The sequence below is a fragment of the Vipera berus genome, assembly GCF_964194415.1.
Source record: "Vipera berus genome assembly, chromosome: 5".
Lineage (NCBI taxonomy): Eukaryota > Metazoa > Chordata > Lepidosauria > Squamata > Viperidae > Vipera > Vipera berus.
In genome coordinates this window covers 71,247,230-71,270,444 of record NC_138207.1, presented here as the reverse complement: position 1 = coordinate 71,270,444, position 23,215 = coordinate 71,247,230, and the positions used below count along the sequence as shown (strand labels likewise).

The 23,215-nt window shown below is 38.6% G+C and overlaps 1 protein-coding gene across 1 annotated transcript in view; it reads right to left on the bottom strand.

Moving 5' to 3' along the window:
- The window catches only part of KNDC1 (kinase non-catalytic C-lobe domain containing 1), a gene marked incomplete at its 5' end in the record, with an annotated part of 84,928 nt that overhangs the window by 21,646 nt on the left and 40,067 nt on the right, over positions 1–23,215 (bottom strand). Inside the window, 13 exons of the mRNA XM_081328587.1 lie at positions 844–923; positions 3,119–3,329; positions 3,630–4,537; positions 7,560–7,722; positions 7,887–7,962; positions 8,568–8,645; positions 8,928–9,086; positions 10,271–10,332; positions 10,425–10,496; positions 12,470–12,584; positions 17,033–17,973; positions 18,915–19,032; positions 21,925–22,071. Coding sequence (XP_081184713.1) covers positions 844–923; positions 3,119–3,329; positions 3,630–4,537; positions 7,560–7,722; positions 7,887–7,962; positions 8,568–8,645; positions 8,928–9,086; positions 10,271–10,332; positions 10,425–10,496; positions 12,470–12,584; positions 17,033–17,973; positions 18,915–19,032; positions 21,925–22,071 — 3,130 coding nt within the window. The remainder of the gene's footprint in view (positions 1–843; positions 924–3,118; positions 3,330–3,629; positions 4,538–7,559; positions 7,723–7,886; positions 7,963–8,567; positions 8,646–8,927; positions 9,087–10,270; positions 10,333–10,424; positions 10,497–12,469; positions 12,585–17,032; positions 17,974–18,914; positions 19,033–21,924; positions 22,072–23,215) is intronic.

Here is a 23,215-nt window from a genome sequence, read left to right as displayed (position 1 = left end):
CTTTTGTCTTATGTCTACACAATATTGAATGATTTGCTATCCATTCTACTGAGTCTCACCCATGTTTTACACCCATTGTATATTGTTCTTAATTTACACACCACCCACGTACACACGCACAAAAATTAGGTGATATGCAAAGCATCTCCTTATTTTAAACAATGTCTTCAGATAGCTCTCAGGCAATTAAAAAGCAAAAATGCGGAGAGATGTTTCAAAGATTTTACTGGAAATATGTCTACATGTCCAGAAAAATAGGCTAAACAGAACATCGGGAATATTAAAGAACATCCTGATAGGCTTGTGAGAACAATATTATTAATCTGCCCTAAATGCAGTTAGGAGAGTTGGAGCAGATGCACTGCTTAGCCTGCATGTCACACAGGATGTGGCTTTTCCCACATTCCAGATAGTCAAATTTTAGCAACGGAGGTATCTTCAGAAGAACCTCAAGTATTATCAGAACATTATTCTGATCAATATATTTAATATTTTACTGTTTCAGATCAAATCATAAACATTTCAGGATGACTGTATATTAGACTCCTTCATCTCATGAAGCATCATGAGTTTAGACGATCTGAGATATGTGGCACTTCACCTAAAGGAACGCTAAATCTTAAATCTGATTGCTGTATGCAACAATAATATTAGCACAACCTTCTCCAGTAGGCTCGCTTGTAGCCGATATATTTTTCAAGGATATACGCCTTTATTTCAAAATCCCCACTGCTCTTCTTCTCCTTATATCTAGTAGGACATACACGCTATTGCTTCATAACTAATGGTTTATAGCCATTAGTTATCAATGCACGCATGACATGCCCATTAGCTGTTTCATACCTTTTGCTTCCTCACTCCCACTCAGAAAGGCATTTGGTTTGCTTTGGAAAGTCTTGCTCAAATATTGTGCTTCATTAATTCTGAAAATGAGGGAGAGTGTAAGAGATGAACATCTGAATACATATTCATAAATGAAATGCTTTGGGAGGTGGAAAACTTCCAAGGTAAGCTAAAGTATTTGCATCTTCCACCATGGTGTACTGTGTGAGTGCATTTCAATCAAAAAATGGAAAAGCTTCAAAGGTTTTAGACATTCAAAATACATGGGACTTTCTCCAGTGGAACAACTCTCATACAGTGGCTAGCTAAGGCTCAGATAAAACATTAAACAGGTAGAATTTCATCAAGCTGTGAATGATAAAACTTTAAATGCCTGTGTCCAATTTTACCACCTGTTCTCTCTAGACACCTTTACAACACGGCTATTAAGGGGGGAAAAAATAACCCAGCCTATTTTTATGTTGACTCAGGCTTTCAAATATTTATGTTCCCTGATCTAGCTACTTTCTTCACTCTATTTGGGAAGGTAGCAGTAATCCAAAGTATAATGAATTTGCCTTTTCCCCTACAACTTGCTACTCCCAAATGATTATGCCAATTTTTTTCCCAGTAATTCAGCTTTCCGAAGTCTCCCCTTTCTTTCCTGTCAGAGCAAAATTGCAACACAAATGTCCTAAATGAAAATAAAAGTCAGCAGCATTCAGAAAGTCATTTCAGGCTTTTAATAACATATGATAGAAAGACGTATGAGAAAGTATATAAATTGTGCAATGTGTGCATTAAGCACTCCACTATTTCTAGCACATATGTAAGCCAAGCCTTGTTCCATAATAGGTATATAGCTAAGAAATATATCGAAAATTACCTTTCACTGCACAACCCTTCCAGAGTCCTCAAATTATTGCTGTAATGAAGCCTGCCCATTACGGTTGTAAGTCACAATGGTTATAAAACCTTTTTTATGACGTTGTCTGCAGAGGTCATTAAGCAAACACCACAGTTGTTAAGCAAATCAATGATATGCTCTGGATGTGGTTTTGATGAAATCCAGAAGTGTTGGGTTTTCAGCAAAATCATCCTAAAATGTGGCCAGGTGACCACAGAACTCTGCAAGCCATGGTTAATGTGGCCATGTTGCCAAGTGCCCAAACTGTGATCATGTGACTGTGGCAGTGTGTGTGTGTGTGTGTGTGTGTGTGTGTGACCGCTGGAATTTTGGATGTGGGTTTTAAGTCCCCTTTTCTAGATAAGTTGAAACTTCAAACACTTGCTAAGCGACCAATCATTAAGTCTGTACTTTTTTTTTACTGTGTTAAGTTTCCTGCTTCATTGCTTTGAAAATGTTGGTTTTAAAACAAAAATCATTATTTTGCGTTTGGCATAGAAATCAATGTGAAAAAGTATCTAGCTGATCGATTGAAAGCCACTCTTCTAGTATTCTAACCTGACCTCTTGATAAACAATGATATGCAATAGAAACATTTAACTCTTCCCATCTTTTCTGACTCCAAAAGTTGCCCTGTATGTAGACAATATTTGGCAAATATGCTAATGAACCATTTGGAGACTTAATCAGAGAGTAGACATGCAAGGATGTTTTTTGTCACTATCTACCAAATTAGTCATGAGAAACACTGCCAAAAGAACAGGCGTTTGTGATATAAGCTCTTATAAAAAAAACCTAGCCATATGGTTTGAGTCTGTCTTGCACTTAATGCTGAAATTAAGAAGCCAGACAACTTTATTATGTGCTCAGTGAAGTTTTGGAGTTAATATATTTGTATCTAACTAGTCTCTAGAGAACATACTGCATAGCTGGAACAAAAGAGATTCCAGTTTGATTGCAAAACAGCTTGTGCTCACAACTGAGTGTTTTATAGTCTCTCCTGAGTCTATTCATGTTTATGTCCGTGTATTCTTGTTTATGCCTATACAGATGTGCCTATCAACGACTTTCTCAAGTATTTGTTCCTCTTTTTTTTTTAATCACGAAGATTAAACACTGGGCTGGTATCCAGGAAGTGTGATACAGACATGGTTGTGAAAAGTGAAGGAATTCAGAATAATGGAACACACCAGATTGCAAACAGACATTTGTCCAATGTCCATTCAGAACTGCCAGTGAAAATGGTAGCTAATATATATTAAAAAGTCAATCTGGAGCGCTGTGGAATAGTGGAAGAATAGTGGAAGAATTAAAACGGCAAACAGAACAAAACAGTAAGATAAGCAAAAGCAAAATTGGCATTAAAAGGTAAATGCAAGAATCACTTGCCTTTCAGGTACCGGAGTTCTATCGTTTGCTGCATCGTAAAGATTTGCTAGCAATTTTTCTTTCCAGTAAAGTTGACAAAATTTCTCAGAAACTGCATTACAGAATGTACTGTATTGGAGATCCTTTAAAGTGAAAATATATTTACCTGATTTTTTTTTTAAAAAAAAACAAAAACAAAAAATAGTGGGATATGTAAAAAAAAATTGGTTAGCTTATTGAGGTTTATTTCTCCCCCCCGCTCCCCCCATTTCTTTCCAGTGTTGGTTGAAAATAACAAAGTCATATTCCTAGGAAGACAATACAAACAAAAGTAAAACAAAAACTGCACAGACCAAGATTTTTATCCTATATGCGACTTGCAAACTTAAAATATGTAGCAAAGCTTTTTGAGATATGGATCTGATAACTGTAAAAAAAATTCCTCTAAATTACAACAATTTTTAGTGACAGGTCTTCTTTGCTTTTTTTTTTTTTAGTATTTGCAATCTGGTATGAAAATATTAAGGCCTACCTATAGCCAGGGCTTCTGTAACATTGTCCTGAGATTTATCAAATGCAAACTCTCCTTGGATAAGTTGCACGATATTCTGCAAGGGAACATTCTGCGTTCCTTTATTCTGCTGAGAAGTTTCTAGGATGAATGAACCAGCAGAATTTTCATCCACCAAAGCATCCAGTGCGTGATCTGATAAAAGGAATCTATCCTCTGCATCTGTACTGGATTTCTTCCAGGATGCAAGGCACGGATTACTTCCATAACACTTGGTTTGAGTCTCTTTATTAATTGTCGTTGGCGTTAAACCACCCGTCTTCGCTTTTATGTCCCCACATTTATTCTGATCATCGTAGAATTGATCCTTGGTTGCATTACTTAAGGATGAATTTGTTTGTAAGGCTGTGTTAGCATCATAGGTCATTGCAGGTTCCGAAAGGAGCACATGTAAACTTGGACAACAGCTGTAAGTTGCTTTTGAATGGAGGGGTTTATTGGGTATTTGCTCTGATACAGCTATCTGCACGGGTACAAGAGTCAAAACCCTCGTCTCTGGATCCTGCTTTAAAAGAAAATTATTTAGAAAAGTCATACTAGATGGGACAGTAGACTCGGGACTAGCCGAGGGAGAAGCTTCCAAAATGCATTTCTCTTGAGGCACATCTGAAGATTCAGAAAGTGGTAAGTTAGGGTTAGAGCAACTAGTATTGCTTGGAAATTCCTCTTTGGAATCCTTCTGTTGTAGCATTTTTGGTTCTTCTTTATTGTGCTCCGGAGCATCAGGCATCATACAGGTAGCAGCCAAATTAGAAATTTCATCTCTCTTATTTTCATTCTCATTACTTGAATGTATTGGACTTCTGCTACTCACAGATGCTATTCTTGTCATAGTTTCACAGTCTATAGCAGGGGTTGCAATGGCATCTCTGGAAAGCAAGAAGATGATTTATAGCAGACATGTCAAACACAAGGCCCGGGGGTCGGATCCGGCCCACGAAGTGGTTTCATGTGGCCTGCAAAGCCATCCTGGAAACAGTGAGGGAACGGCCCCCACTGCCTTGGCCCAGAGACCCTCCTTCTGCCAGAGACCCTCAGATCTGTCCCACTCCTGCCCAGGCCCCCATAGGCACCCTTGATGCGAATGATGTAGAGCTGGCCATGCCCACCCAGTAGGCCATATGCACTCTAGCCACACCCACCCAGTAGGCCATGCCCACCCTGGCCATACCCACCCGGCCCCCTGAGGGCAACCACAATGCTTATGCAGCCTTCAATGAAATTGAGTTTGACACCCCTGATTTATAAGATTCGCTTTGCCAATGTGGGTGCTTTATTCTACAAGGTCACGTGGGACGGTTATACCAATGTGATTTTTTCACACCGACTGTCCATCCGTTAATGGTAGCTGTAGTGTGATTCTTGCTAAAGCAACTTCAAGAGCTGAATGCTTATCACCGTGGAAACAAAAGAGTTGTGGTTTTTGGGTAATGGGTAATTCTAGGTAGCCAGAAGCATATAACTTTGTAAATTAAAAGAACACATGAGAAGAAAGCATTCATGCCGTGTTTCCCCCAAAATAAGACCCGATCTAGGGGTTTTTTCCCTCCAAAAGATGCACCAGGTCTTATTTTGAGGGACTGTCTTTTCCACTCACCTCGCAGCAGAGGTACCGACAGCCCAGCCAAGCCGGCCCACTTCTGCAGCCAAAGAAGCAGCTTCATTCTGCAGCTGAGAATGGAGCTCCGGCCTGCATTTCGCCGTCAAAGGCCTTCTGGAAAGGCCTCTGCAACTGAGAACCGAGTTGTGTTTGGTTCTTGTCTGCAGAGGCCTTCTGGAAAGGCATCTGACTGCGAAATGCAGGCCGGGGGATGCGGCAGAAGAAGTGGGCCGGTGAGGCAAGGCAAGTGTCGATCCATGGGAGGCCTGGCTGCCACAGTAAGCGGGTACAGGGTGTGTGGAGCAGCTCCCCCTCATCCTACCTTGATTTATAGGCATGTGCCTCGCCCCAAAACTAGGACTCATTTTTGGGGTAGGTCTTACTTTCGGGGAAACACAATATATCTCGTACACTATATTAGGAGCTTGGATGTTTATCTTCTCTTGTTGAAGGGAAAACTAAACGTGAAGGAATACAGGTAGTCCTTGACTTACGACAGTTCATTTAGCGACCGTTCAAAGTTACAACGGCACTGAAAAAAGTAACTTATGATCGTTTTTCACACTTATGACCATTGCAGCATCCACATGGTCATGCGATCAAAATTCAGAAACTTGGCCAATGACTCATATTTATGACAACTGCAGCATCCTGGGGTCATGTGATCACTTTTGCAACCATCTAATAAGCAATGTCAACGAGGAAGCCAGATTCGCATAACAACAGTGTTGTTAAATTAAAATCTGCAGTGATTCACCTAACAACCGGGGCAAGAGAGGTCTTAAAATGGAGCAAAATTCACTTAACAAACGTGTCGCTTAGCAATAGAAATTTTGGTCTCAATGGTGATCATAAGTTGAGGACTACCTGTATAAGCTCAGGGTTGGCAGCCAGCCCCAATCAGAGCTCTAGGACAGCAGTGTAAAGTTAAAGGAAGGTCTGAGGAGAAAAGGAAATACCCAGCAGTAAAGGTAGTGGTGGGACTCAGCCGGTTCGCACCACTTCAGTAGAACCGGTAGCTAATTTTTTGTTGACCAGGCCCACAATGGACTTCCAGAAGCAGCATCTGCACAGAGAACCGGCTGTTCACATATTTGAATCCCACCACTGAGTAAAGATTGTGTAAAGCTCAGGGCAAGAATATTCTGGACATTTTGCTGCAGTTCACCAAGTGTTAGACACTATGAGAAAATATATTTAAGATAAATCCTGGAGAATAAAAATATTCAGTTGATAAGACACAACAGGTAGTCCTCAACTTACAAGCAGTCACTTAGCAACCATTCAAAGTTATCACAAGACCACCCAAAAGGTACTCATGACCTGGTTCTGAAGTTTCAACAGCTGCCCCTTCATGGTCACATGACCGCGTTTGGGGCACTCAACAACTGACCTGCATTTACAGCACCCTGTGGTCACATGACTATGCTTTTCAACATTTTGACCAAAAACTGGTGTTTACTTTTTTTTTGCTGTTAAGAAAAATATGATTAAAGAATATAATGCACAGCATTCTAAAAGACCTGATTTTTTTCTAAAAAGACTATTACATTGCAATATATTGCAACATGATGTACTAAATGAATTTTATTTTATAAACTGATATTCTTTTACCATGATTTGTTTGAAAGGAACCGTTAAGGTTAACCAAACTCAACTGGGGCAAATTAAAAAACAGCATCCAAACTTCTCTGCTGATAAAAGAAGGGATAAAGGAACAGACCCAGGGGAGTTTAAATTTATTTCTGCAAATTTCTGCAAAAATCAGATCTTTATGATGGGATTAGCTTCATCCTAGTGAAAAAGACGGTATCATTGTACAATAAATGTAACTTGCCCCCCATTAAATGGAATTAATCATCGCTCGGACAACTCGCTCGCCCGCCCCATGCGTTCCCACAGAGAGGGCCTCCTCAGGGTGCCTCCAGTCAGAGAACGTCGGCTGGTGGCCCCCAGGGGGAGGGCCTTCTCTGTGGGCGCTCCGGCTTTGTGGAACCAGCTGCCGGTCGAGCTCCGGACGGCACCGGACCTTCGCTCCTTCCGACGCGGTCTGAAGACCTATTTATTTGAACAAGCTGGCCTGGCCTGATGGGGAATCACTTAGGGTTTTAATATTTATATATATTTTTTATTGTTTTTATTGTGGGCAATAATTTAATTCTTTTTTAACTTTTGTACTTTTGTAGTTTTAAGATATGCCCTGTTCACCGCCCTGAGTCCTTCGGGAGAAGGGCGGTATAAAAATTTAATAAATAATAATAATAATAATAATAACATGCAACCGGACTTACATTTTATGATTTACATTCTGATGCAAAATAATAGGTTTAAAATGAGTTGCTGAAGAAGTGAAGGCGTTTGGTAACAGGATCTTTTCTCTGTTTAAAGGTGACTGGCAAGGAACCGGTCCTTTTACCGCTATCAGTTTGCTTTCATTGCTCATAGGCAAAAACCCTGAAAGTGGAAATACAATTAACAAAAATGCATGCTGTTTAAAGAAAAGTGAACAGCAATTGACCAAAAAAAAAAGAGTCTCTAACATGTTTGGGCACAATACTTAGATTTTTCTTATTAAAAAGGAACCAGGAACAGCAAGGTATTTAGAGAAAAATACTCACCTAAGTTAGCATTTCCTGAGCAACTTTCATTTTGAAAAGGCCAGCTGACATTAAAAGAATCTTCTCCTCTGAAGTCCTATCAGCAAAATAATGAAGGATGAGAAAAGAAAGGTCTTAAAAATAATGTTTTCAGCATCCATGCACAGAAATAGAAATGTTTCCTCTACTTTGCCTAAGGGCCTCAATTCTTTATACTTCCAATTTCAAGGAAGTCAGAAGAATAAAAGATAGAAGGAACTCCTGGAGCTAAATGCCAGTTCTTTTCCTATTGTGAATGATAGTCGAAGCTCTTCTGTACTATTATCTAGATTTTTGTATAGGTTGCTTTTAACCTCTTTCACCTCAAAAATCCCAATGTATAAAAAATATATAAAGAAGTTAAGTTAGTTTTCCCCAAAGCAGAGCAAAAGAAAAATCAGGTTACAGGAACAAGAAATGTTAGGTTACTGGAATACTTATTTTTGTTGCTTGAATCAATTGGCAGTCAAAATGGCCTTTGAAAAGGTCCAAGGTCACCATAAAACTATTGAAGGAAAGAAGGACGGAAAGAATATATATAACTATATATTCATATTCTCTCTTTCTCCAATTCTGCTGCTATAGCAACAGCAAAAAAGGGGGAGGGAGGGATTTGTTCATCAAAATGTAGACACATGCACACCCCACCCTAAATATTCATACCTGAAATGCCATTTTTGCTAAAACTTCTAGAATCATCTTGCTGCTGATATTTTGTTCAAGCAGATAACTACGACAAACCTAGAAATATGAAATTTCCTGTTGAATTATAGATACTAACAAAGAGGAGGTGTGTATTAAAACCTTTTAAATTATTTAAATTTACAGAGAACCTTTATTACAGTTAAGTCAAAGTGGTTCAAAATTAATATTCTTTCAAAATCCCATGAATGTGTGTTGAGAAGAGCCACTAGGGCAACCACACAAGTTGGATGGATTACAAAAGCTAATAGGAATTTTTATTTGCTACTAAGGTAGTTTATGGAAATACAACTGAAAATTAAATTGCTGCATTTAATTCACCTTAATTGCATTTGCTAGAGAAGGGCGGTCTTCTGGCTTGCTTCTTGCCATATTCAGAAGAAAATGTTTCAGTTGCCCTGGCAACACCAATTTGTGATCAGGTGGAAAATTGCTCCTTGCCGCTCTCCACAAAATTGCAGCCATACAGTAAATACAGGCCTGTTGGAAATGGCACCGTGAAAAGGCAACTAACTCACCTAGCAAGCCTCACTTTATTTTATTTTATTCCTTGATCTTGAATGCACATGGCTGAACATCCAAATCAACATAAAACTGGGGTGTTTGTTAAAACCATAACTGTCCAACAGATGAATTACAAGCTTTCAGATCAAGTATCTACAGAGATTCTCAGTCATCCAGGTCATGGTTCTCCCAAAGATGCTTTTTCAAAAGGCAACTAGAAGTAACTAGACTTTGTTTTTCCTTGAAGATGTTTTGTTTCCCATTCAAGAAGCATGTCAGAACTGAAGAAGCTTCTTGGATGAGAAGAGAAGCCTCTTCAAGGAAAAACAAAGTCCAGTTGCTTTTTGAAAAGCACAGTTGGGTTCAAAATGGGATAAGATCAAATCATATAAAAGTCAGCCTCACCAAGTAGTCCACAAATCAATTCCACAGGTAAAATAAGGGTTTTGTATTGAGAGTGGCTATACAGCATCAGGCAAGTCTGACTTAAGCCATGAGCTTCTCCTTGTCACATTGGTAACGGATCTGACGGATCTGACCTATCTCCATCAAGGTCATTGTGTTTACTATTTACATTAAGGTAATATTCCAATTCCTGAGATGCATCTCTGGACAGTTAGCTCACTCTTAACAATATTTAAGACATTTATCTGTAGCTTTATTGTTTCACATTCCCACAGAATTCATGACTAACTTATCATTTTTTCAGCATTAATTTTTATCTCATTCAATTCCAGTCCTTAACATATCATCACTGGCCTTCTTCATATCACAATATATCCCCTTTTTCACAGATTTTAGAATCTTAATTATTTCTTGGTCTTGTTAACTGTATTAATTGTAACTGTCTTTTGTTTCTCTGTATATATGAGAGTTGAATGAAAAATAATACCACCTACCTTATAAGTTACCAACAAATAGCGGACGTTTATGTACCAGCGTGCTACTTATTTCCTACGTGTTTTATAATTAAGGGTTGTAGGCAGAATCTCCACTTGTCAAAAAGAATACTAAAAATCAATCAAAATTGCAGCATCCCGAAATATAAAGAAACTATGTACACTCAGTATAAATCTAGATAAAATTTGTCTTGTGAGTATAGCCCCTTTTAAAGATGAATCTTCATTAAAATATAATGCAAAGTTCATATATTCTAGTACCTTTTCAGTAACAAAACCCTCTTCTGCTGCCTCAGGAGCCAAGTAAAAACTATCCAATGATTCTAAAAGTAAAACAAAATGCAATTGCAATTTTAATTTTTGCAACCAAATTAAGTGAAACATAAAAATATTAACAACAACAATATATATTTACCTTCATTTCCATATGGAACAAAAGTAATACTTCCATCATGATTTATTGCTACAGAATCCAAACACAAATATGCTGGAAAACAGACAATAACATTAACACTATTTACAATATTAACAGGACATAACATCACTGACGTTGTTTTGATTATTTGATTATAAATCAAGAGTAAAATATGAAATCTTAAATTCCAACAGATCAAAGTTCAGTGTTACTTGACCATACGTCCATTAGAAGCTTATGTAGCCATTCTAAGATGGAGTGCCTTTGATAAATTTTGCTGGCTGTGGGATTCTGGCAGTTGAAGTCCACACTACTCAAAGTTGCTGTAATACACTGCTTTATTTAATAGCTAGAACAGGGGTGTCAAACTCAATTTCATTGAGGGCCGCATCAGCATTGCAGTTGCCCTCAGGGGGCCAGGTGGGTATGGCCAGGGTGGGCGTGGCCTACTGGTTGGGCGTGGCTAGAGTGCGTATGGCCTACTGGGTGGGCATGACCAGCTCTACATCGTTCGAATCAAGGGTGCCTATGGGGGCCTGGGCAGGAGTGGGACAGATCTGAAGGTCTCTGGCAGAAGGAGGGTCTCTGGGCCAGGGTCAAGGCAGTGGGGGCCGTTCCCTCACTGTTTCCAGGATGGCTTCACAGGCCACATGAAACCACTTCGCGGGCCGAATCCGGCCCCCGGGCCTTGTGTTTGACATGTCTGAGCTAGAGGATTTTCTTGTAATCCTGAGTTTATGTAGGAGTTAAAGTAAGATGGCTGAAACCTCCTCTCAGCCTTTGGGATAAACCTAAGGAGTAGGGAAATGTTCTACAACAGAGGTCCCCAACCTTTTAGGCACCAGGGACCGGTTCCACGGAGAAAGGTTTTTCCACGGACTGGAGAATGCATGGTTTTGTGTGCTGCCTGCATCCCACAGATGGGGCTTGGCTTGTTTGTGCGGAACGGTTGCTGGCGTGCCACAGCCTGATACCAGTTCACAGTCTGGGGGTTGGGGATCCTTGCTCTACAAGACTGGCATGATGGTGCATTGTAGGATCTTTTGGTTGAATGTACAGTAATTGATTGTGTAGTTGCTAGCACTTTGCTCAGGCTATTCAAGACCCCAGTGAATTTTAATATATAATATGGTGGCTTAAGCAATTGTCACACTTATATTAATTTGGTTTCTAAAAACAAAAAGAAACAAGTATAAAGGCAGAGGTCCTCAAGGTGCCAAAGCTGCAAATAAGAACATTGTCTGTGGCAAAGTTTGTGAAGTGCTAAACAAACATTAAAGACATTCATGAAAGCCCAGAATTCTGAAATAAATAGAGAAGGACCTATTAACTATCTGTACTGATAGTGGAATTTTTACCTGCCAGATGAACACCCAGATGCTCACCTGAGTTATTATTACAGAGATAAGCATCCAGACACCATCTTAAATGTTATATTTATATTATATTATATTATATTATATTATATTATATTATATTATATTATATTATATTATATTATATTATATTATATTATATTATATTATATTATATTATATTATATTATATTATATTATATTATATTATAACAGTCACAAATATTAAATGGCTATGTTAAAAACTCCCAAACCGTGCCTTTATTTTATAATTCCTTTGTGGCATATGATGGCATGGAGACAATAAAATAGAAATGTGATGAATTATTGACAATATGTATTCATGTGTCATTACACACAGTTTAATGTGAAATGTTCTAGCAACTGAGGCTCCTACAAGTTTCCCATGACATAGGTGGTAAATCTGAATTTTAGTTAACATTAAACATATACTGTAAGAAGTTTATTTCACAATCCATCTTTCTGTTGTAAGGGATCAACATAGCCCCTTATCCTTTCCTAGCCTCTTTTTTATTAGCTGGCTAGGCACAGGGTACAAAAGGAAGCCAAAATGCATATCTCAAAAGTACCAATTCACTCCATCTTGAGAGCTCTGAAAAGGATGAAGCATATTGTAAATATTAAAATAGTAAAATACATTAGTATAAGAGAAAATTGCAAAGGTCATACCTGGATAATCTGTATATGTCTCCAAAGTGAGCAAACATTCATGGCATAAAGCCCAGAGTTCATAATCTTTCAATGGTTTACCGTACTGTATTAAGAGATGTTTCAGAAAAACACACTGAAAGCAAAATGTTATGGACAGTTGAGAAACAAAAAGTGTTTTTGAAGGCATACTCATTACAATGTGTGTTATATTTAAATTACATGCATGCTAATCTACGAACATAAGTTATTGCATTTGTGATATATACCTCTTCTCAAAATTCTAGATTTTTTTCTCACTTTCTCCCAAAAATGCATACAGTATTTAATGCCTTAGTGCCTTCAATATAGATATTCAAAAAGAATTACTTTTATTTCTTCTTGTAGCACACAGAGAAATAATATTTCTCATGGACATAATTAAAAATCAAAGGTTCCGTAAATATAATTATCCAAAGATAATACAATATTATATAGCTATATTATAATCAGAATATGAAACTTTACAATTATATAACTGTAAAGTTTAATATTCTTCTCTAACTTAAAAAATTGTGAGTAAGGGCCATGTATAATGCACAGAAAAGTTATTTTGGGGGTTACTTTTTCACCTTGATTGGCCAGTGAAATAAGACAAAATCCTATTAAAAGCAATAATATTTATCCTGTCTTTATTGATTTTATAAATAACTCAAGGTACGGAATATACCTTTTGCTCCTTCCTCCTCCCATTTGCGCTGCAACAACCCCCTTGCGATGTGAGTTGGTTGAGAGAAAGTGACTAGACAAACCCAGTTTCTAGCCTGATGCCTTAACCACTAGTTCAAACTGGCTCATACTAAAGATTGAGAGATCATTTGGCCTAGAAGTAGTTTTAAAAATCAGGGTCAGACTCTGCAATTTGCCAGAAGAAAAATAACACTTTTTCTTGGAACCACACATTGATAGTTTTCCTATAAGAACAGCAGCAAGCACAGTGCAAAACCAAAGGTCCTTGCAAACAGACATGACAAATGCCAGGAACAGCAACAACAGCAAAATAAAAAAATATATATGAATTGAGCAGAATTATAGTTGATTGATATGAGAAGATTAAGACCACTCTTTCCTAGGGCTCCTATGTTCTTTAAATTATAAGTAATGTTTTCTAATGTGAGATGGTCTCCTAGTGTCCTTGCCTTTTCTGGTTGAGACAGCTAGACTGAAACCTGGTTAGCCAGAGGAAGTCATCTGTGCTCACCTACCCAGGTCTTGGTGATACAAACCAGGGACGTCCTCTTCACCCTTATTAAGATGTGGAGGAGCATGGTTTTATTGCAAACAGGCCTGGGCTTCAACAGAACTAATTGGAGTCTAAGGACTCTAGTAATCTAGCATCCAAGATCCTGGGTGAAGGTAGGTGGGGAAGGGCAGAAGAAGGAATTGGCATTTAGAACATAGAACATAAAATCATAGGTCTGGAAAGGACCTCAGAGGTCTTTTAGTTCAATCTCCTGCTCAAGACAGGAAACTTTCTACCATCCCAATCACATGGTTGTCCAGTCTATTTGTAAAAACCTCCAGTGATGGAGCACCCACAGTTCCAGGAGGTAAGCTATTCCATTAATTGTTCTGACTGTCAAGAACATTTCTCCTTACTTCTAGGTTGGATCTCTCTTTAACAAGCTTCCACCCATTACTTGTCCTGCGCTCCGGCTCTTTGGGGAATAAGTCAATCCCCCCTTCTCTGTGACAGTCCCTCAAGTACTGGAAGACAATCCTTTCTCTATGATCCTCTCCTGGCCTTCCATCATATCTCCCCTTTTGCTTGTTATCCCCACTAATGCAGGGCTTTTCAACCAGTGGTACGGGTACCACCTGTGGTACACTGGCACCTGGCAGGTGGTACGCGACCATCCCAGAAAAGTGGTAGCGGGGGATGGGAATGAGCTGAACTGGTGGCAGCACCACACAAGCCTAAGCGAGAGATGGCCGGAGCTAGGCAACTGGTGGTACTCAGATGTTGCCATATCCTAAAAGTGGTACAATGGGTGAAAAGGTTGAAAAGCCCTGTTCTAATGCCTTTCCCAGCCTCTGTTCCTCACACCCTGCCTGATTGCTGATTCTCAGCTTCTACCACTTCTTCAGAATGGGGTACAGGAGACTAACATACTACCCTGTCCCCAAGGGTTCCTCTCATTAGATGCCTCTCCTTCTCCAAGTCTCTCACTCCTGGGGATGGGGCTGCTCTCCCCCCTCGTTTTTTGGGTTTTTTTTTTTCAGAAAAAGCTTATTTCCTTTGCTCCTTGAATAAAAATGAATCTTCAGCATTTTACTTTTACATCATTCCAATGAGTAGATTTGAATTTTCAAGGCACTCTCTCTATAACTACATCCAAAATTCAAGACACTTAAGAGCCCAGTCCAATTTTAAGCACCAGATTATTGAACAAAGAAGATTAATGATAAAGGAAGGATTTCAAGGAATCAGTGAAGGAGCACAGGTAGCATGAAAGATTCCAGGTTATTTTTTATATTCAGGATTAAAGGAACTCAGTGAACCTAAATTTTTGTTTATGGGGCACAACAGAAAAACTGTCTGACAGACAGTAAAACTGCCTAAAATTTTGGAATCTTTAGTACCAAGACAATCAATATTGTATCAAATGCAGTAATGATCTAATGCCACTGTTTCAAAGTTTTATTATGTATGGACCACCATCTCATTATCAAAGATGTTGAGGACTATTTGATAAGCCAAGGCTTAAGAACACGGGACTCATGCTATATGTCTTTCTTCTAGCTGTCATAAGACCTCACCCTCAATTAATTAGAATATTTTAAAAATTAAAGTGGACAGCCTCTGAGAAGACTTGAATATCTTGTCAGATTTGGCAAATTTCTATGATTTTGGCTTTTTAAAAATTAAGTTATTTTTTTTCTGGCATCTACATAGGAGACTACCCTAAGTGCCCTCTTGGACTGCCAGTAGTAAGGAACCAATGTTTTACTGCTAAGAGTTTGTCTTATTTATAAATATTATGAACATCCTTTTCGAATGTTTAACCTCATGTATAGTAGAAAAGAAAGCACAATTCTAAGTTTACTTTTGCCTCTGCATCCAATCTACCTCATGTCTGAAAGCTTCAATATTTCAGAGAACACTCTTTTCTTTCTAAATGGAGGAAGCTGGATTTTTTTTTAGTTTTCTTAGGAAAAAAATAATTTTCTATTTCTGAGAAACAAAAAGGATTCTTTCCTGAAAACTGCATCCAGCTTCTAAACAAGTTTAGCTAGGGATCAGGATAATAGTAACTCTGTGAAAATTATATATTGTCCACCTGGCAAAAAGCACATCATTTTAATTTGATTTTCACTTCTATAACAATCTGAGGTTGAAATCATCAGGACAAAGCAAGAGAAGAGTGCACACAAAAGTTCTCATTTTATACTGTAGTTCAAAAGCTAAAGCAAGCAACTGCAGGAAAAAGAGACAAGGCAATGAGATTAAAATTAGGGTTAGAGGAAAAAAGACGTCTCAGTCCCACTTGAATTGTTTTATTTATGAATTGCAAAGAAAAAGCCATTTTTAAAAGTCTGAAGATACAGTTATGAAGTTGGCAGGCAGAAGCTTTGACAGTATAATTTTGACATAAAGAAAAGAGGATTAGAGAAGAACGAGAATTACATTAAAGTTGACTGATCAAGCATCAAGGAAATTTATGTTATTTCCGGGACAAAAGGGAACATTAAAACTAAAAAAGCTGGAATCTGAGGAGCGCATGAAGATTCGTACAGTGTTGCTATTTCCAAAATGAAATACTACCTAATAGAAGCAGAAAGCATTCAAATCATTCCTGGACACTGAATCCAACTGCAAATTTTATTCCTCTATTTCTACTTATTTATCTCTACTCATATAATCCACTTGTTTATCTTATTTTACTGCATGAATGGGATGTCATATATATTTTCCTGGCATCTTATTTTAAAACCTCAAAGTGCATGGTAAACTAGGGAATATTGGGTTTAGACCATAGCAGCCTCAGACATAAAACTGCTTCTAATTCTCCATCCACAGGTTGCTATCAAAAAACAATTCACCCACTGCCAGTGGCATACTTTTCTGATACACTTTTCCCAGCATTTATTACATCAAGAAGTGATGAAAATATCCAATTGCTCAGAAAAGGAATCTGCCTAAGGAGTCTGACATGCCACATGTATCAGCTTAAAAGAAAAAGTGAATCACAACCTTGATCCTTACGAAACTGGCCTGCAAAGTGGTTCAAAATAAATTTTGCATGCAGACAGTGATTTTTAACTTAGTGTGATAAAGGAGAAATTTACTTCATTTATATTTCAGTTGCATTAAATTTAGCCACTTAGGTGTTCAAACCCAAAGGTTTATTAACAATTTCCAGTCCAAACTTTCCTTTTTAAAGTGCTGTTAATAAAAAGTTGCCCAACTAACTAACCACAGCATATATGTGGTTAAAGAGTTTAATTGTAGAGCCACACTCTCCCATCTCCACAAAGAAATAAAGTCCTTTCTGGGTCAGACTAATTAAAATAGCTTTTAAATGAAGCATTTGTTTTTGCTACCTCATTGTTTCCTATTTCTGAGTCCCCGCCTTCATATTGTCTATCTTCAGTCCAGCTGTCTTTTCTCTCATTGTGTTTTTCGTCAGGTGAACTTAGTATGCTTGAGTTACCTTCATCTTCCTTAAAGGGAGACATCTGGCTAATATAAAATAAACAGTTTTGACCTGATTTTAGAGGAACTTCATTGCAGAATTCTCTTGCACAATAGTTTTCTAATGCATTGCATCCAGGATTTGTTGCATCTGTTGCATCTGATGGATTATTTTGACCTGAAGTTTCAGAAATGGCATAACAGTGTGGCAAAATATCCACTGCTTCTTTGTCATTACTGGATGTCGTGTGGTTTGGATACACTGAAGATGTATTTGGGCGCAGATAAAGTTCTCCAAAATTATTATATGGAAGAGATGCTGATTTTGATTCGGGATGATCACACTGAATTAATTTTCCTTCTAACAAAGCACCCGCATTACATCCAGGTTGTAACGGACACTGCGTCCTTGTCAGTGAAGTGTTATGCCCTGTAAAAGATAAACATGCTCTTGAGGGTGTCTCAGAGTTAAATGGTACACTTGGAAAAGTTCTAACTTCCCTTAAACAGTATCTCTCATACGTATCTGTCTCCGCTCCAGTTGCATATGGCTTAGCATCTAATTCCCTGTTGCATTTCATAAAACTGTTCCTCTCTTGACTTTTTGTAACCCAGGTTGAAATACTTTGGCAGCAAATTCTTTCCTCCTTCTTGTTGATTTTCATGGTTTTTATATCACTGTTTCCATCGTTCGGAGCATACATGCCAGAAGAACGTTCACTTCCAGCACACTTCAAGTCCTCTGCTGATGGTGTTCCAGTCTCAGCCTTAGCTCTAGTATCATCTATGCGCTCTTCATATGGTGAAGAGCTCTCATACAAGGCTCCTTCCCACATGTTCCCAGACCTGTCTAGATACAAAGAGAGAGGCTTTTATTAAAAGCATTTTTTTCCTCCTGCCCCTTCATCCCACCCTGCATTTGTTAGTGCTGTGAGAATTAGGAATTCATGTGGGGTGCTATTATCAAAAATTAAGTAAGAAAGGGTCCTTTGGAAAACAAAAACAAAACACCAAAATATTGATGGCTTCCCATGACATTTTGCATGCCAGTAATCTTCCTATCATCTCACAGCCTGGAAGTAATATCTGGATAAGATTAGGCTACCTGGATAATTGCCCATCACCACTTACATGCTTGCTTGAAAACTTCAACATGTCCACAATGCCAAGCTGGAGGCTTGGAAATTCACATTTCCTTATAAAAAGAGAAGACTATTTCAAAGTACAGGTAATCCTTAATTTAGAACTGATTGTTTAGTGAGCATTTGAAGTTATGACAGGCTTCCCCTGGGCTAAATACTTGTGTCCCAGATTTGAAGTTTTCACTGCCTTCTGTCACGTGATTGCATTTTGGGTGCTTGGCAACCGGCCTGCGTTTATGGACATTTACAGCATCCTGTGGTCACATGACTGTGATTTCTTGCCAGAATCTGGCATTTACTTCAGGTTTCGGGGGGGGGGGGGGAGAAATGCTCACTGAATAAAATGGATTTGCTTAATGACCACAGTGATTCACTTTACAACAGCTGCACAAAATGTCATAAAACTGAATGTGATCATGTGGTGACCCACTTAACAACTAGCATGACTTATGATTAATTTCGGGCTGAATTTTGGTTGTAAGTCAAGGACTACCTGTATCTTTTTATTGTATCCTGTACATAAAGACGTAGACGTCACTTCAGCTCATACTTTTTTGGATTTCAATTCATGAGCTCCAAACATTATTTTGATATTATTACTCCAAGGGCCATGATATGCATCAAACATTTTTTTAAAAAAACCCTGTACCTTGAAAGGTGCCATATGATTCAATTGAAAGCATTTTTCTTCCAGTAGCTGAAAGAGCCTGGCAAATATCACTTGGGGAAGAAAACTTGAGTTTCTCTTTGCATAACGATATAACAACCTACAATGACAATTATATAAAAAGACATTATCAGTTATCCTACTATGTTTTTGCATGATCCAACAGATTAACATTACCTTGGAAATTTCAGCATTCTACATTTGTAGAGGTCCTATAGTTATCACCTCTCTTCAACTGATAATTTATTACATGTATACAGGTTACTATGTAACATAACATTTGAAAATATTTTATGCTGTTCAAAATATAGATACAGTATGATAATAAAATATAATAGAGTTTATATTGGGGAAATATCTTATCTGTCTTTTGCGTACCTAAAGTTTAGTTAAAATTCTGCCCATCGATCATTTTTTAGTAATGGACTTTAAATGAATAAAAGACTTTGAATTAGGTTTGTAATACATTATAGCAGCAAATCAAGTTTCAATGGTAAACATGCAGTATCTCCTAGATACTAAAACAGCAATTTCCAGGAAACAGAAATATAATTAAAAATGCAGTTCAAGTCAAATCATTGCATTTTGCTCTTCAGAGATTTATACTTTGGACTTGGAAAATTAAAAAAAACAGTGTAAGTAAACCCAATGGTGCTCACACCTTCATAAGTTTATGATGGTGATGAAAATGGTGAAAGAAAAGACCACCGTTAGGTTCTTTTCATTCAGAAGCTTTGTTCAAGTTACTCAAGATTTATTCTGGGGAAGGGCTAGATTGATGACTTTCTGGAAGGCTGTTGTGACATATTTGTAATATTGAAAAGATTTGGGGCCTTTATCTAAATGAAGTGGATTATCTGGATCCCTTCCAGTCTGTGTTTAGACCTGGGCACAGGACCAAGGCTGAATTGATTGGTCAGATAGATGACTTAGGCTGAAACTTGGAAGAAGGGTGTATGCACCTTTGCTCCTACAGATCTCTTAGTAGCGTTCAATAGCATCCATCATTCTATTCTTCTGGACTGCATGCAGGGCAAATGGTGCAGAGATACCATGTACGAAGGATCTTTCCGGAGTATATGATTCTAACCGGTGATCATGAGGGGAGATATCCAGTCTGGGGTTGCTCTATTGTATGGTACCCCAATGCCCATTATCACCCATGATATTTAAAATCTGCATGATGCAGCTTAGGTAGATCATCTGTTAGTTTAGGATGAGATATCATCAGAATGCTGCAAAAACTCAGCTGCACACCATCACCCCAGGCCAGACATTCACTAGCAGTTGTTCTTTAGCATCTGCATGCATGTGAGGAACTGCATGGGCTAAAATGTCTTTAAACTGAAGGAATAGATGTTGAGGGCTCTCCTGGCAGCAGCAAGTGTATGTCGTGGGCAAGGAAGCCTTTATCCAATTGGCATTTGAAGGTCCAATTGGTTTCTGCATCTAATTCAAAACGCTGGACTCAGCTTATGAAGCTAATGCAGGTTGGTTCCTGTCTACCTTCTAGATCACTGATGGCGAATCTTTTAGAGACTGAGTGCCCAAAACCCACCCCACCCCCACTCCGCCCCGCCCGCCCGCAGGGCCACCCGCCTCCACAGCCCACTGCAGATCATCCAGGCAGCCCTGCAGCGCCATGGTGGCCACGCTCTCCGCCTGTGCCCCGCAGCATCATCTGCGCGCGATGGGGTGTGAAGGCAGATTCTTGTCCCGGCTGCCCGGCTGCCATGTCCTTGGCTGCGCTGTTCCGTGTGGGCTACGCCCGGGGCAACTTTCCTCCAGGGCGGCTGCTAGTAAGGAGGGGGCCATGGGGGGAGACGGGGCTGGGGCGATGGCACACATGCCCACAGAGAGGGCTCTGAGTGCCACCTCTGGCATGCATGCCATAGATTCACCACCACTGTTCTAGATGATCTTCTCCTATTATCCTGTCCATGTATCCATCTTTGGATCGAATGCTTAGATTGCTTACCCCAAAGGAGTAACATTGAAGAGCTTGCCTCTTGAGGTCCCTTTGCCCTCCCACAATCCTCTCCTTCTGCAAAGCCCTGAATTTTACTTGCATGTTTGGGACATTACTAGCTGGGAAGGAATGGTGAGGAATTGAGATTGCTTTAAATTGGATTTGTGTTTTGAGATATATATATATATATATATATATATATATATATATATATATATATATATATATATATATATATATATATATATATATATATATACACATACACACACACACACACACACACACACACACACATATATATATATATATGTTTTCTGAGGTTTTCGTATGTGGATCTTTGGTTATTCGGGTTTTTCCCTGCTCCTACACCTTTAGTTCTACGCGGGGAAAAACCCGAATAACCAAAGATCCATATATATGGATCCATATATATATATATATGCTTTGTAAGCTGCCTTGAATCTTTGGGAGCTGGCAGAGTATACATTTTTGCCATAAACAAACAAATAAAATATGCATATGAGCAATATCACAGTATTTGAGCCAAACAAACCAAGTAAGGTGCCGAGTCTAAAGTGAAGTATTCTGATTAACATTGCATACAATCCTGACTTATGTTAGCACACAGTTCTTTTTTTATATATTATAAGTTATTACTGTCAGCATCATAACTGCAATGATCTACTGTTCATTTCCTTGGAATGCATTATTTTAAAAATTTCATTGAATGTATTTATTTAGAACGTTTGCCCCCTATAAACTCATATATTTCCAAACTGCTATCCTTTTGTTAAAGAAGAATAGTAAGTTCTATGCAGAAACGACAAACCATATTAATGCCAGACAACATGTGCTGTCTCCACTTCTCTATATAACAATAATGCCTATATTTCTCGTAATACTGTTTTACCCATACTCAGCTTCAGCAAATTATCTTCTAATGAAACAGTGAAAGGAAGATTGGATAAATGTTGCTATTCAAGACAGCAAATGAGGTTCAATTGACAAAATAATGTTTACCTCAACATCTGGCCTTTCTTTAGGATTTTCTTTCTGCATTTGTCCAAGCAGAGCATGTAGATCCTGGCTAAATTCTGGATCCATTTCAGTTTCCATCGTATATTCTAGTGCTGCTGTTAAAGTAGCTCCTAAGGAATACAGATGGCCCTGCAGAAATTAAAAACAACAATAAAAACAAGACACTTTACCAAGTACCACTCTGTGCTTAAACCCAATGTAGCTTCACTAGAACCAGTGAGTTATAATTAACACTATTCAGAAGCTTCAGCTAATGCAGAATGCGCTACGCAGGCAGTTTTTGGAGCTTCACGGTGGCTCCGTTCTTCTGTGAGCTACGTTGGTTGCCAGTTTTGTTTCCAAGTCCAATTCAAGGTGTTGGTTATCACCCTTAAAGTCCTTCAGGGCATGGGTCCAGGCTATCTGAGGAACTGTCTCACCCACACTGGCAGAAGGGAACTGCTGTGGACCCCATCAGTCAAAGAGTTTTGTTTGGCGGGGTCTAGAAGACAAGTCTTTTCTGCCGTGGGTCACATCCTCTGGAACACTGTGTCCCCTGAGGTGAGATCCACACCCATCCTTTTGGCCTTCTGAAAGGGCTTAAAGACTTGGCTATGTGCCTACTGGCCTGGGGATGGCTAATGGATTAGATGACACCTCCTCTCCTCCCACCCTCCCAAAGTGTGTACCTTGGTCTCTTCCCCTCCATCTTGGTCAAATTAATTTTAACTGAATTTTAAATTTAAGATCTCTATTGTTTTAAAATTTTATTTGACAATGGAATTGAATCATTGTAAGCAGCCCAGAATCGCCCTTGGGAGGGAGGGAGGGAGGGAGTGAGAGTGAGAGTGAGAGTGAGAGAGAGAGAGAGAGAGAGAGAGAGAGAGAGAGAGAGAGAGAGAGAGAGAGAGAGAGAGAGAGAGAGAGAGAGAGAAAGAAAGAAAGAAAGAAAGAAAGAAAGAAAGAAAGAAAGAAAGAAAGAAAGAAAGAAAGAAAGAAATTCTCATTTTTATGCCCAACATAAAAGGATCTTTATTGACATGCCATTATAGAATATTTGAAATATTTTTAAATGTAACATTTCACATTTAATAACACTAATGTTTCTTTTTCCCCCTTGACTAAATACTTGTAGGGGGAAACTCTTTATTAAGCTACCGTGGAGTCTGGAATTAGAGCATATCAGGAAAATATTTACCCATTTCCCTTATTCCCCATTCATTTCTTTGCACTAAAACAAGAAGTGAACCCCTTACAAATACAACATAAGCAATGAACAACCTTTAATTACTTC